Here is a 15,961-nt window from a genome sequence, read left to right as displayed (position 1 = left end):
AAAGTGAAACTTGTAGGCCCAAAAAAAAAAGTCAGGCAATTGGAGAGGGTGCAGCTCAAGATTTGCCAGTAAATGTTCAAAAGTCATGAAGATAATGTATTGTGACGTAACAAGAGTTAAACAGTGTCTTTATCATCTCACTAACAGGTACACGGTGGAATGCCCGTGTGAATGTGAACCTTTGCAACTACATTGTACCTTGGAGGACGTTGTCTGAGGCCCAGAAAAAGGGCATTGAAGGTGCATACAACTGCGACTGCGAAGTGAGTAACCTTTAAACACTGATGCTGCAAATTAAATTAGGCACGGGCCTAAAAAGGACAGAGGCTTATGCCTCAACCTAAAAAAATCTCCCCACCATTTCCTCAAATGTTTAAATAATTGATCTTTTATCATTGGGCTTGTTGGCTGAGAGACACTTTTTTCTACTTTATTTCCCTAGTTAAGGAACACCCAACAATCTAATACATCTTGCAGTCAAGAAGATACTGTAAAGGAAGAGCCAAAACAAAAGTGTAATTTGCACTGACTCAGTATCAGCGGCAAAGATGTGCGAAGAACAACAAGCATGTTTATGTGGCCATTAGGCCATTCAGCTTGCAAGCAGTGCGCTACTTCCCCTTGCTGCTTCTTTTTGGGCTACTCAATTTTAGTGATATCATTGTGCGTAATTCTGTAGGTGCATGAGCACAGAGACCATAGAAAAATATTGCTACCCACATCTGATATAAATTCAAAATGTGTTTACAACTCTTTATTACACTACTTTACCAACTGGGAAAAGGTTTCCATTTTATTGGATGAAATTTTAGAGGGCTCGATTACATTAAAAGAAATTGCTGCTAACCAATATATTTCCAACTGAACCCATTCCTGATGTCTGTAAAGTTGCAACTCATGATCCCCTACAAACATTGAACTGGGCACAAAGGAGAGGTTTGAAATACCTCGTATTACTCCAAGGTAAGGTGAATGATATGACTGCTAATTATACATTTATCTCAATAAATTCAATAAATTGCAGTTCAGGCGATGCCTGGCTGCTTTGGGCAGATTTGTTTAACTCGTTAAGTGCTGCGAACGTTCGGTGGACGTCGCGTGCACTACCTCGCTAGTGCTGCGCACGTCAGCTGAACGTTCCGATTCCGCCCGCGCCATGGAACTTCCGCACTGGGGCGGAATTTGCGGCGCACTTAACGGGTTAAAGAAACCTCTGCGGTGACTGGAAATATTCAAAAGCAAAGCAAAAGCATACCAGAAAGATCTGGATCCTTTTACCAAATCTGACTGCCCTCTTTGGACAGGACTGCTAGAGAAAGTAAGGAGATGAACCAGAAAGGCTTTAAGTGTCTTATCCAGATGAAAAAACAGAAACAGTTGGAAGTCTGTTCTAGCTATATTTAATGTAATGATTGATATGTTGGGTAGTACGGCCATTGATAGGCAGGCAGAAAAAATGGCAAAACATGTACATTTATTAGAACATAACATGGATCATGCATTGCTAATAAAGGGTTCTATAAAAGTTCTTTGAAGGTTTTAGTAATCAAAATCATGTTCAATGAAGCAGAAGGGAAAAGGCACAAGAAAACGATATAAAATCACTTAGTAACTTTGGTAACTTTGAAGGGGAACAAATTCACACCTCCATATAGACAGGGAGACCATTGATATCCAGACATTAGGCAAATGGTTCAAGAAACCATTAACGAATAAAGGTAATACTTAAAGTAAAAATCTAGTTGATTTGTAAATAATGTGATTTCAAGAAAAACGAAAACCTTGTAATTGTCCATTCATAGAAGATTCAAGGTGTATTTGATTGGTAAACTTGAATACATCTAGGCTACATTTTATAAATCTAGAAACTAGTGACAAAACCAACAATAGAGGGTTAAATAGTTGTAAAACACAAAATACTGTAGAAACTTGGGAAATAGTGCATAGAGAGTGTGCCTAAACACTTTTACTGCACAGGTGACATAAGGATATACCAACAAGGAGATCCATTTATCACAAGTTTGCACCCAGAAAGATTTGTGGTCATAATTCTAGAACTTAAAAGCACAAGTAAGCATTGTAGTGGCACACTGAACTCCAATTTTGAATCCTTTTTACAGTCACACGAGAACCTATAATCATATAAAAATATAACTAACATGTAAAGACATGACACAACTCCACAATAAGACTCACATGGAGTAGCCAAGAAGAAATATGTGATATTTACATGAGAGCGCAAAAATTGAAGGACTAATACCCTTACATCAATCTAGAGGAAGGCACACGCTTTAAGAGGAGGCAACCTGGTATATTTTCTTCCACAAAAAGCCTAAGCTTTTCTTCCAATATCTGACTGCTGTCAGGTCCTAGAAGGACAGTGCTAAAATCGCATGGATTGATGACAAAATAGTAGGAATTCTCATTGAGTTGTAGGATTCATTTCTTAGACCTGGCAGTAGGTTAGTGAAGTCACAGATGGTGAGGTATTTTACAAAGGTGGTATCTGATGGCCTAAATAGATATAAACTAGTAGATTCTGTGGGATTCTTGCAGGTAAACTGAATGAGAAATGTGATTAATTAAACCTTGAGTGTAATAATTTTAACTTCTTCCTTATACAAAACAATGATATGCAAATACATTTTATCACTGTAGAAGTTAGTAAATCACAGACACAGAATATACGTGAGGATGATAGGAGGCATCCTCGATCAAATTTGCAAAACTTTCAATAACCCACTGAGAAATCCATATGTTGTAAAAATCAACCAAAGGCAAAACTAAGAGTGGTCTTTGGATTATGTTTCTTTTGTTATTTTAAAAGTTTTATACTGCAACATCATGACCCAAATGTATCAGATCTGTATTTGTAAAAAAATCAGAAATCTGTTCCCATAATGCAGAAATCGTATACATGGAACAAAAGTGCACTAGAACGCAAGGGAGAGTTAGACAGATCATCTTGTAATAAGTCAATAGTATTGAGTGGTATCGAGCAAATGGCCCACTTGGTGTCATGGTGAGAGCATGCTAACTCGGTGGTCTACATCTGGTTGTGTGATGCGTTCCATAACATGGTTGATTGGTAAGCAGGAAGTGAGGAATCTAATTTGTAGAATATCCTTCACATATTTGTAAAAAATATTTGTAGGCACCTCCGTATGTGTTAGCCCAATACTTCGCTGGGGGAGAGTTCCATATTTTCAGGCTGGGTCCATAGAAGGTTTTGGCATAGGTTTTCTTTTCTATAAATCTTGAGGGTTCCATGAAGAAGGAATTACATCTTCCAAGGGTGGAACTACCACCTGCGATTTTGAGCTAATTTGTAAGGTATTGAGGTTCATCGTGGTTTAGGGCTTTGCGAGTAATGCATACTATCTTCAACTGGATACTACTTTCTTCACAGAGCCATCAGGACTAATTTCGAGAGGGTTTGATGTGGTTGAAACGTTGAGTTCCTGTTACCATTCTTGTAGAGGTGTTGTGAATTGCTCCGATTGGTGCACAGTTTGATTTCGGTAAGCCTATCAGTATAATCAACTACACATGATTTTACAAGCCCAGCACTGCCCCTAGACCGTAAAACCATGTAGGCCATGCTGATTCAAGATCACAAGGAAGTCTCCAATGAAGAGACCAATGTTTGCCTGTCTGTTCCAAATCTTTTAGCGTCAAAGAATGCTGGCTACCAAGATTATAATAAAAATCTCCTAAATACAAAGCAGCCCTTGGTTTAATGCCAGTTGAAAAACAATCAAATTAAAGCACGCTTTTTCCAAATCTGAGAACTGCGAATAAACTCCCTGGTAAACCCTCAAAGAAACAACCTATCTCCCACAGTAGGAGACCACTAAGAAGATCCATTCAAAAGAGCACACCATGAGTGTGTTAGATTGACATGGGAGAGAAGACATCAAGACCTTGCTTGGCTTGGAAGGAGAGAAAGATACACATTGATGTACCTGTCTGAGTGAATGAAATGGAGAAGACCAATCGGCTTTGTACGGGAATTAAGGAAAAATCAGCTCCAAAAAGCCCTCTCCACTTAAAAATGAAACAAACTTTTATTTGAACTTTTAATCAAACATTTTTCAACAGTATCTCAACCTTAACAAATCCCCCATGATTGGAATGAATGTTCAATGTACACACTACAGTACCCCTCTAAAAAAGGAGCTAGAAAGGTCATAAGTGGAGAAGTGTGGCTCACTGGTTAGAGGAGGCAGACCTGGAAGCAGAGGTCAGCCCGGGACCAGGGTTCAATTCCCGGCTCGGCGGGGTCTTGAGTCCTAAATTGTCCATGGACTCGACAATTCTTGCTCCGGTGCCTACTCGATTCATGGGTTCACACTCTGTGACTCTGGGCAATAGCTTGCTTAATCTCCACAATGGCTCCTCGTGGCGGGATGCCTGGCTTTCACCTTGCGGATACCCTGCTGGGGTTATCTCGCAGGGGAATACCAGGACGGGTTCCCTAAGCAAGCGCTTAGAAACCAGTGGTGATTTGCGCTATATAAATACATGTACATTTACATAAGTAAGTAGCACCTATTTGCTTTACCGAATGCTAAGATTACGCTACATGCAAAGAGCCTTGTTGGATGACCTAAGTAGAGGGATCGATTCAAAGGACTTAAGAGCAATAACACAAACTTGTTTTAGGGAAGCAGGAATTACTCTTAGTAATGTATAGGACCGGGCCACGCTTGTGGTGTGCAACGCTTGAAAGGAGGAACAAAACTGTAAGGCTCTTTGTTGCTTTCAGAGTTTTGTGTAGAATGCACTAAGCTGCAGAAACTGTTAAATGTCAACCTTCACACTACTCAAGCTGTCCGGCTACTGGAGCTTGCCATCCCAGTCATAAGTGAAAGAGCAGAGATTGCTGCTATTCATTTTTATAACTAACTGAGGAGGAGTGCATTTCATACGTTGTCTGGCCAAGAGTTGTTACGAGTAAATCCGCTACAAAGGGTGTACAGATTAATAACTATAAACATCGATTTGAGATCCAGTCTTAGTGGGACCAAACCGACAGAGATAAGTGTAAATTTAGAGCCCTGGTTTGGGACAAAATGTTTTTTAAATAGAATGGGTGAGAAAGACAAGTTATCAAAGAAACTGAAATCAGGCTGCTTATTAATCAATATTATGGCCCCTTGTAGCCTATATTGTATGCCCAGTCTCATACCAAACGCCAATTCAGATTTTTGTTACATTAAAACACCAATAAGTAGATATTCAAGACTATAATATACTGGAGGATTCTGAATCTCAACAACAAATTGCTCTGTTTTTGTGATCTGCATCCAGAAGCTTGGTCCCCTCTTATCACCATATGTCCTGGATTGAAGACTCTTTGGGGCAGTTTCTTGAAAGTCCAATTGAGGTAAAATAAGATGAGAAATGGTGGAGATACATTGAACATGGCCATAGGCAGAGAAACTAATTGGATTGATTACTGGGTCACAAAATTCAAAACAAAAGCAATACTCTTACTGAAAGTAAGTTCAATTTTATAACCTACAGGAATATACTCCACTAACTGATGGTTACCAACAATGTTTTAGTTTAGGTCATGAGGACTCATGGCCAGAGCTGCTCACTTTAAAACTGAGGAGCTAGACCTGAGTTCCATACTTAGGTCAACATCCTGTGATTCTGGCCAATCACATAATATTCCATTGTTTACAAGTATGTTGCATAGTCTGGTTCTCATGTAAAGTCCTCTAGTGCCATTGGGCCATCTTTGTGGTGTATAAAACTGTAAATAAGTAATAAAATCAATACATATTAGCTGCCACTTTGTAAAATTAGCGTTCCCAACAAATAGTTTTCATTCACTGTCTCCTTTAAAGGAGTTATTGATAATGTATTGCGTTCACTGACATTTTGAATAAGAAAGTTCTGGATTGAGGAGCCAAGATGGCGACCTGAACGGACGCTCGATTCTCGGCTCCGCAAGCCTGTGTATTCCGCACTTATATCCTGGTCTCTAATCCGGCCTTGCACCGCAGCGGAACATAGCTACGACTGCACTGACATTCCCGGTGCCCCGCCGGGGTCCCTACCTGCCAGATTCTCGAAGATATCGTCGCATCGGGCGGCGGTCCCATGCCCGGGCGCTGAGACCAGTGTTGCTCCTGGCCGCCGTGGACCTCCAGACCGGCAGACGTTCGCTGAGTCCTGGATGCGGAGATCCACTGTTTGGAAGCAACGCCGTTGGGTGAGTCGGACGGAACCGCTTTGCAGTACCTGGCGCCCCAGCCCGCGTGATCGGTGTGAGAGGGTGCAGCTCTCCTTTGTTGTGATCGCCTCCCTGGCTGGGGCTGACCTGCGCCGTCCGAAGTAAGTGGATCGCCCCAGGACTGCCCAGACTGGCACCGAGGCGGCAGTATTTTTCCTCTCGCAACGCTCCGGAATCGAGAGGCACCTTGGCCCGATCCCGAACTCCCTGGATCCGACTTTGCCCTCCTCCTATACTGCGCCCCACCAAGCACCGAAAATGGCGGCTGCCCTCCCTGCCGCGGAGATTGTCCTCCCGCATCGCGCAAGCGACCCCCTGCCAGACAACAAATGGGACGTTGTGCAGCGCGCAGGGACTCGCGTTGCGGAGCAGCATAGCTCGCAGACGGAGCCGACCCGCCGTGATGTATTCATGGCACTGATTGAGCTCGGGCGGAATTGCGAGCACTCTCTAACATGATGGGAAACACCACGACATGGCGGACAGAGTGGGTCAGACCGACCGTCTCTCGGCGATGTTCTGACTCGGCATTGATGAGCACGGAGGGGGAAGTCGTGGGACCTAGCGCCGACAAGGAGGTGAGGAGTGACAGCCTACGCCACGACTCCCGTGAATTGCAGTCCGACATTGGTACCGGGGACACATTGTTGCAAATAACACTGGAGTCTGGCACCATGCCTGTGGAGATGTTACTGTTTCCCCAACCTCCATTCACGCTGCAACTGTATTCCCCTGAGCTTGCTGCTTCTCAAGTGCCTTTTTCCCAGCGATGTAAGATATGTCCATCTGTGGATATGGGGGTGCTTCTCCTGTCTGCCTGTGGCGCGGCAGCCGCCTGGGGACCCCCATTTTGTCCCCGTCTCCCGTTTCTTCATCGACGGTGGCCATTTTGTACCCCGGCTCTGCATGGATTTGGCCCTCCTCGGCTGATGTGCCCAGGGGGACTGTCGCGCTCTGGCCAGGGCTGAAGAACTCTGTTTGTAGATCGGGACTGACGGGCTGAGGGGGACTCGGACTGGAACATCTACGACTATGCTTTGGATTGTGCACACCGGAATATCTCACCCCTTTTCTATCGTAATTAAGACTGCTATTGTTTTACTATTTCACGGAGGGGGAGAGACTGCACGGCGGGTATGACCGGGAAGGATAATATTGGGACCTCCTCTGACTTTCTAGTTTATGCTGCCATGTTGTCTCTTGTTTTCAGAGGGGGCGAGCTTTCTCCAGGAACTTCATTCGGGGATGTACCCGAGATCGGGCCAGGGCCAGATTGCTCTTTGTTGCTGTCGGTTGATGGGCTGGTTGAGCTGATATTATCACTGTTCGTGCATGTGACTGCCTTTTGTCTGATTTATTCGCAGATTTTGAAATGATTCTCCCCACCTACAGTTCTGCTTGCTACCACTGTTTTGCAGATGATACGTTTGGGGGGGATGCTTACGGGGCCGGTGGGGACCGGGAATATGTTGAATTTGGCTCCTCCCTCCTCTTCTGAGAGTTCGGGGAGTGGGATGTCTTCTCTCACTCTCTATATTCTCTTTCCCACTTGGGGGTTTTCTTGGGGCGACAGGCATGCCTAATGGGGGGGGTGGGCCGTGGCCTTCCGCTGGTATGCAGGGTGGGGGGATGGGATGTGCTTTATGTTTTCTCTTTGTTTCTATGGCCCTCTTTCTCTTTTTCTCTCCCTCTTTCTTTTTCCTCTACGTTTTCTCGCTTCCCTTGGGGTCGGGGTTCAGTGTTCTTTGAATGATGATAGCTATCCTGGTCATTTATTAGCCTCTACTCGCTTTGTAGTGTTGTAATTTGTACTCGACAAAATCATAAAATTAAACCTTTTTCTATCCTTATACTATGGTTCGCAGTTCCACACAATACTCTTTGCTTAGAGACGGCTTTAACAGCGTTCTGTCCTATTAGCTCCTTTTTATCCTTTTCCCGTATGTCATAGCGGCCGGCCCCGCGGGGTTGTAGGCAGACGCTGTGTATTGTGCATTTTATAAATAAAGGTTTTAAAAAAAAAAAAAAAAAAAAAAGAAAGTTCTGGATTGATTTTTTTAAATGTATGTAATATATTAGGATTTATTTCATTTTTTGTTAAAGATATTTTTATTGAGAAGACAGGAAGACAGAAATAACAGAAGAGAGAAGGGATGGAATCACATGGAATGCAATAAAAAAGTGCCCTCGCAGGGGCCAACTCAATAAGGCCAAGCAGCAATAATAGTGATGAAGGGTCATACAGCGTCATCGCTCAGGGCAAGGAAAGGCTCAAAAATCCGCCCGGAACAGCATCAAACCCCCCGGGAAGTCCCGGAGGGGCAAAAGCCCTTACTGGCACCGGGCAAAGCTGTCCAAGTCAAAGGCTTATTCGACCAAGTCCGTTTGCGCCTCCACGCGTCCTGGCCATGAAGAAGACAGTGCGGCAAGGCCGGACATGGAAAAACAAAAATCCCCATCCCCCTCTAGAAAAGAAAAACGAACCCCCCCCCCCCCCCCCCCCCCCCCCCCCAGAGGCTCCAATCACCCAGCTACTTCCCTCCCCCCAGTGGTGGCAGCCTAGCAACAGACATTCGCGCAAGCAGACTTCACACCTGGAACAGATGTAGGGCGCGTATGGTGGGTGGGCAGACCGCTGACGGCAACCCTCGAGAGAGAAAGCGGACCAATGGGCCCCATTTGAAAGTAAAGTTCTTAAAGTTATTTCTGAAAATGTCCGCCATCCGCTCCACACTCAGCAACTTCCACAACCTAGCGAACCAAAGGGAAAGGGCAGGGGCCTCCCTCTTCTTCCATGCTGCAGCCAGGGTCAACTTGGCCGCACCTACGCAGAGCCAAAGGATGTGCTTGTCTGCCCTGGTCTGGTGCTCCAAAAGCGGGTCCCGAAGGCCCAGGAGCACAAAGCCTATGGAATCTGGAATCGGGTAGCCCAGGATCTCCCTGATATGAGACAGTATCTCCTCCCAATAGGGGCGTATGATGGGGCAGTCCCACCAGATATGGCGCAAGTCCCCAAGGAAACCACAGCCCCGCCAACACCTATCTGATGCAGAAGGAAAAATCTTTTTCAACCGGGTCGGGTACAGATACCAATCTAGCATGGTCTTCATATGGGCCTCCCGAAGATCAATAGAATGGTTAAATCTGTGTAGATCACGCCAGAGGTGAGACCACTCCTCGTCGGAGATATCCCGCCCCAGGTGTTCCTCCCACAAACCCATGTATCTAGGGCGAGGTGAGATAGCAGTGGTCAGTAGCAAATCATAGAGGAATGAAATCACCCCTTTCATAGATGATGTGCGAGTGATATAGGATTAGAAATCCGTGGGAGGCCTCGTCGCGGCATCCCGTACCTCAGGTGACATTGCCCAATGCAGCAGCAGGGCGTGCCTGTAGCGCTCAGTAGGTGGCACCCCATAGTCACGCATGCAATTCTGGAAGGTGAGCGGCTCATAACCATGGACCAAATGTGTGAGTGCATGGCAACCCCCGGCCCTCCACCCATCAAAGGGCCCCTCAACAAGAGCTGGCGGAAACGCTGGGTTAAAGTGAATAGGTGTGAAGGGGGAGGGAAAGGAGGTCCACCTTTCATCACTAGAGACTGAATCCCAGACCTTCAGAGTAGTACTCGTAGGGGTGCTAATGTAGGCGTTGCGTGGCCGATCCCCTTTCGCCTTCCAAACTAGGTCCCATATGGAACGACCCGCCACACTCCTGTCCATATGCAACCAGTGCTTTTCCGACTCCATTTGGGTCAATTCGGCCAGCACCCGGAGTTGCGCCGCTTTATAGTAAAGAAGCATGTCTGGAAGGCCAGCCCCGCCCTTCTTCAATGGCCGGCGTAGCGTAAGAAAGGAGAGTCTAGCACGGCCTCCCTGCCAGATGTAGCGCAGAATCATAGATTTAAGACGTCGGAAAAAAAAACCCTTCCAAGGTAATAGGGAGGGCTTGGAACAGATAAAGGAGCTTGGGGAGCATCGTCATCTTGACGGCATGCACGCGTCCCAACCAGGAGATAAACATGGGCTTCCAGCGATTAAGCTCGGCCTGTATCTGGGTCAGCAGAGGAGGGAAGTTGGCCGCATACAGGGCAGCGACAGATGAGGTCAGCTGGACCCCGAGATATTGTATGGAGGAGCTAGACCAGGACAGGGGCGTGAGCGGACGGATGCGAGCTACCTCAGTGGGTGGCAGCGTGAGATTGAGAATGTAGGATTTTCCAGGATTGACCCGAAAACCCGCCACCGTTTCGAACTGGGAAAGCACGTACTGCACACGCGGGAGGGAAGTCCCCGGGTCAGCTAGCGACAGTAGGACATCGTCTGCAAAAAGAGATATTTTGTGCTGTTCCCCCGAAAAGGGGAGACCAACAATATCCGGGTCTTCCCGTACCCGAAGGGCAAGAGGCTCGATGCTGAGCGCAAAAAGTAGAGGAGACAGGGGGCAGCCCTGCCTCGTACCCCGGGAGTGTGCAAAAAAGGGTGAGACATGACCATTCACCATAACCCTCGAGCGCGGACCATGATAATTGGCCCGAAGCATATCTATAAACTTGGGGGAAAAACCGAAGGCCCGCAAGGTACTAAAGAGGAAGTCCCAATCCACCCGATCGAACGCCTTTTCAGCATCAAGGCCTACCAGGACCGCTGGGATCTTAAAGCGATTAGCTTTCTCGATCAGATGGATTAGTCGTCTAGTGTTGTCATGGGTCTGGCGACCCTTTATGAAGCCCGATTGATCGGGGTGGATGAGGGCAGGCATGAGGTCCTGGAGCCGGGCAGCCAAGATAGAGGAGTACAGTTTAGCGTCTACGTTTAACAGGGCTATGGGCGGTACGATTCGCATTTAGAGAGGTCCTTCCCCGCTTTGGGAATGATCGAGATCATAGCTTCCGCCATTGTGCCCGTAGTGCGGCCCGCCTCCCTCATGTTATTGAAAAGAGTCACCAAGTGGTCCCCCAACTCAGATGCAAACGCCTGATAGAAGGAGGCCGTGAAGCCGTCTGGGCCCGGAGCCTTCTGCGGTTTAAGGGACCGAATGGCGGTCAACACCTCCTCCCTAGTAAAGGGGGCCTCCAAAAGTTCATTCCATTCCTTAGAAACCTGTGGAAGCGGTAAATATTCCCGCTGAGCGGCCGGCGCCAGGCGGTCTGCCGAGTACAAGGCGGCATAAAAGTCGCCGAAAAGCTCTGCTTTAACCGCATCCCTGTGTTCCACAACGCCGGAAGGCATCCGAATGCCACCCACATAGTCCCCCTCACGTTTATCACGGAGCTGCCGTGCCAGATGTTTCCCCACTTTGTTGCCCTGAGCGTAGGAAAGGCGCCGTAAGCGCAAGAGGGTATATTCAGCCCGATTATTATAGTGCGCCCTGAGCTTCCCCCGCACCGCAGCCAGAGGGCGAAGGGTCTTTCGAGAAGGATTCTGCTGATGCGTAGTTTCCAGTGTCGCCAGTTCCGCCTCCAACGCCTCCCTCTCCTCGCGCCTAAGCCTGTTCAGGGCAGAGTTCAACGCAATGCACGTGCCCCGCGTCGTCGCCTTAAAGGCATCCCATTGGGTGAAGACCGAGGTGTCACCAGCCTTGTTAAGCTCAAAAAACTCACCAATGGCTACCCTAAGCTTCTTGCAGGATTCCTCATCTCGTGTAAGGGATGCAGGGAAATACCATTTGCGGTGAGGGGACGACTCCGGGGCCCAGATCAAGCATGTCGCCAAAAGGCTATGATCGGAGACCAAGAGTGGAAATATTTTGCTGTCCCGCAAGTCGCCCTGCAGAGATTGATGCAAAAAAATGTGATCAAGGCGGGAATAAGTGTGGTGGACATGGGAGTAGAATGTGTAGTCCCTAGTGCGGGGGTGGAGGGAACGCCAGCTCTCAATAAGGCCCAGACTGATCAAAGTGTCCCGCAGTTGCGGGGAAAAGAGACCCGCCTCCGTCCTCAGCTGATGTGAACAATCAAGACATTTGTCCCAAACCAAATTGAAATCCCCCATCACTATCAACGCTCCCTCCCCAAAGTCCCCCACCACCCTCAGAAAGGCCTCAAGGAACCCATTTTGGCCCGCATTCGGCGCATAGACAACCACCCACGTGCAAAGTTTACCCATGAGCATCCCCTTTACCATCAACCACCGCCCCTCCTTGTCTCCCCGCACCCCCACAGGTTGAAATTAAAGTGTAGAGCGGAACAAAAGCACCACTCCTCGGTGCTTTTTATTTCATTTTTGATATTGCACAGCGTAATTGGTATGTTTAAATTAATCCTGTTCACTTTTTTGGAAAGTTTTTCTACTTTTAAAACACAGCTTAAATTCCCTAGAACAAATGTCATGTTTAGAAAGTGACTTCTACAAGAAATTTTCAGACTTCAGAACATCTAGTAGAAGTTGCATCTCCCTGGGTCTGGTGTTTTGAAAATCCTCAAATTCTTTAGGGACTGTTCTTTAGGTACCGCTGAACACCCAAAATATCGAATTTTAAATATCGTCTGAGGCCAGAATGTTTAATTTTTTTTAAAGTAATTAATTTCATGGTATTTAATTTTTGCATAATTTGATTCCGTAGCCGGTTGTGGGTTTATAGGAGAATAGGGTGGGAAGTAATTTAATTATAGTAAATTAAATATACATTTTTAGGAACTATTCATTATTTTTAATTTACTTTTGGGTTTATAGGGGAATAGGGTGGGAAGTAATTTAATTGTAATTAAAAAGTAAATATTTATTTTTATTTATATGTATTGATAATTAATTGATTGTTAATTAATTATTAATTGGTAATTAATTGTTTAATTGATAATTAAGGTAATTGTATTAATTTATTATTTGAAGTGGGTTTTGGGTTATAGGGGAATAGGGTGGGAAGTAATGTAATTGTAATTAAATAATTATTTAAATTATTTTTGTGTATTGATAAATAATTTATTGAAAATAAATTATTCATTGGTATTTTTTTATTACTTACATTTTTGGTATTGAAAACAAATTTGTTGTTAATTATTGGGTAATTAATGTTTAATACATAATATTTATTGGTATTTATAATTAAGTAATTCATACATATTTTGTGATTGGTAATTATTTTAATTAATTTTTAATTGGTATTGATAATTATTGTATTCTTATTTAAATATTAAATCATTACTTTCCCTACTGGTGCACTCTCTGGAGTGGGAACAGTAATTTTTACCCCTACGCTATCCAACGCTTTCCCTAATGTTGCACTGTCTGGAGTGGGAATAGTACATTTTACCCCTACGCTATTCAACGCTTTCCCTACTATTGCACTCACTGGAGTGGGAACAGTAATTTTTACCCCTACACTATTCAACGTTTTCCCTACTGTTCCACTCTATGGAGTGGGAACAGTAATTGTTACCCTCCCAATATCCAACAAATTCCCTACTTTTGCACTTGTTGGAGTGTGAATGCTAATTTTATTCCCTTAGCTATGTACTGTTTTTAATTTTGTTATATTTAATGTAGTGTAAATAATTAACATAAAAAGTATTATTTTAATTATTTAAATTATTATATATTATTTATTTTTATATTTAGGTAATAGATTTATTTATATATATGTAAAGATATGTTTAATGTTTTAAATATTTTATAATTAAGATTAATAATTATTTTATAATAAGTAAATATATATGTTAAAAAAGTGTGTTTTTACATTACATTTATTATTTTTACATTTTAAGCTTTTTTACAATATTTTACCTGTTTTATTTAATTGTGTTTATTATTTCATTACTTTTATATTATTTTTAATACATTTAAGAAATTCGATATTTTAGTTAACTATATTTTAACTATCAATATTTTGTTACCGATATTTTAATACTTACCGGTTTGTAGATAGGGATTTTATATTCTGTCCCTCGATATTTTTGAATCTATATTCTGGGCAGTCGATATTCTGTCCCTCGATATTTAGTCACTGAACCTTCGGTACCATGCCAAAGTAGGAGGCAGAAAAGATGATACCTCTTTTAATGGCAGACCTGTAACATCTATTTACCTTCCTTTGCCAAGTCTTGGCTAATCGTAATGCAGTATACAAAGAATAACACTGATTCACTGAGGAAACATAGTTAAGATTATTCAAACCAGTTGTTTAGTTGCAGCTAAGGTAAGTTGTTCAATAAATGTGCAGCCTTAAGTAAAATGCTTATAATTCACAAAGTGTATGCAAAGACAGACCATAATACAGTGTTTTGTGCTCAAAGTGTCCACACCCTGAATAATTTCAGTTATTTGTGTGTATATACACAAAGAACAACTGCATTAGACTAATAGTGAGCAAGTGACTGGACTAGTCTAGACAGAATGTTCCAGACATCTAAACCAGACAGATGATTCCTCGTCCTATTGTCGAAAGGCATGGTTGTATGACAGAATAGCGACCACAAAAAAACGAATAACATTGAGGGCCAAAATATGAATTATTAGAGTTTGACCTCCAAGGGCAGGCTCTAGTGCTACAAACTGCCTTTTTAAAATAGTCCTATCTAATAGAACCTTATCAAACTTTTGGAGGAGAGCCTTCTGTGTCTCTAGCGATGAACGCAGTGTGTTTGAAATTTGTGTTGAACCAAGCAACAAAATCACATTCTTCCAATGCAGATAAAATGCACTATGAGTTGAAAAACATGCCTGGGCAGCTATCAATTCTTATGTGAACTAGGGTATCCAGACTTATATGACTGTCCTTTTCCATCACACATGCAGGATGTATTTCTGAAGTTAAGACTTGGCCTATATCCAACTAAGGGCGGGAAACTAAAATGGCGCCAAGAATGGCCAATTAGAATTTGCAGGCTTTGTGGCTTTCCCCAGAAAACACTATTATATAGCATGTGTTTGTCCAATCCTGCTATGTGCTCTCCGAATATGATTAAAATCAGTGTTTTTTTAAAAGCAGGGGCAAGAACATGTCGTCAAGCACGTATACTATGTTTATCAGGCTTGTCAACTCAGTTTACCCACCGGTTTGCTAAATGTTTACTGTTAAACAGTATCTTATTTGAAGATTAAAGTAGGTGAATCAACGTTAAGCACTAGAGTAATTCTTTTGCACGGCCATGTTAATGATTTGCACATGCCTCACACTGAGTGATGACCTAGTTTTTGTATGCTGTTTTGACCATGTTTCTTGGGATAACATTTTTAGAATACGTTGTTTGATTTGTATGTGTCTCACTTCAAGTGAAAACGTAGATGTGTGAAAAATTAGCTCCTACTATGGGGTTGATAAACATGGCGGACGGACTCTAGTCTGTCGGAAATCCCGTCGGGGAGTGGGACTGCCCTCCTACAAGGCATCGGTCCCACAGGGGGTATTAGGATGTGACCGCCATCATGGCAGTCACACTTGCCATACTGAAGCACCTGCCGCAATTTGAAAAAGGCACTGTTTACATTTACCTGCTCTACGTGGCAGACACCTTGGTGCAGAGAAATGTAAGACTTGCTGACAGATTGATCTTTTAAACACAGATCTATATGTTATAATCATTCACTAAATTATGGATTCAAGGAAAAAAGATGAATGGACAAGACTGTATGATGCATATTAAAGCCCATCTGAATCTTGGTGATTCACTGACAAACCTCAGGAACTAATAACAATGAACTGGGCATGAAAACTGGAATGAAACTGGTAGAAGCACATATGTAAATGCAGAATGATTAAGATATCCATGAGTTTCTA

The 15,961-nt window shown here is 43.8% G+C and overlaps 1 protein-coding gene across 4 annotated transcripts in view; it reads left to right on the top strand.

The window, feature by feature from the left end:
• Window positions 1–15,961, top strand: part of LOC147684580 (metalloproteinase inhibitor 1-like) — a 159,013-nt gene that overhangs the window by 140,806 nt on the left and 2,246 nt on the right. For all 4 annotated transcript variants that reach the window (XM_086940421.1, XM_086940420.1, XM_086940423.1 and 1 more), the window contains exon 5: window positions 148–263. In XM_086940421.1, the coding sequence (XP_086796547.1) occupies window positions 148–263 (116 nt within the window). The remainder of the gene's footprint in view (window positions 1–147; window positions 264–15,961) is intronic.

Source organism: Lissotriton vulgaris, chromosome 10 (genome assembly GCF_964263255.1).
Source record: "Lissotriton vulgaris chromosome 10, aLisVul1.2, whole genome shotgun sequence".
NCBI lineage: Eukaryota > Metazoa > Chordata > Amphibia > Caudata > Salamandridae > Lissotriton > Lissotriton vulgaris.
The sequence above is the reverse complement of the archived record's forward strand: the minus strand, read 5'-3'. Positions and strand labels throughout refer to the sequence as shown.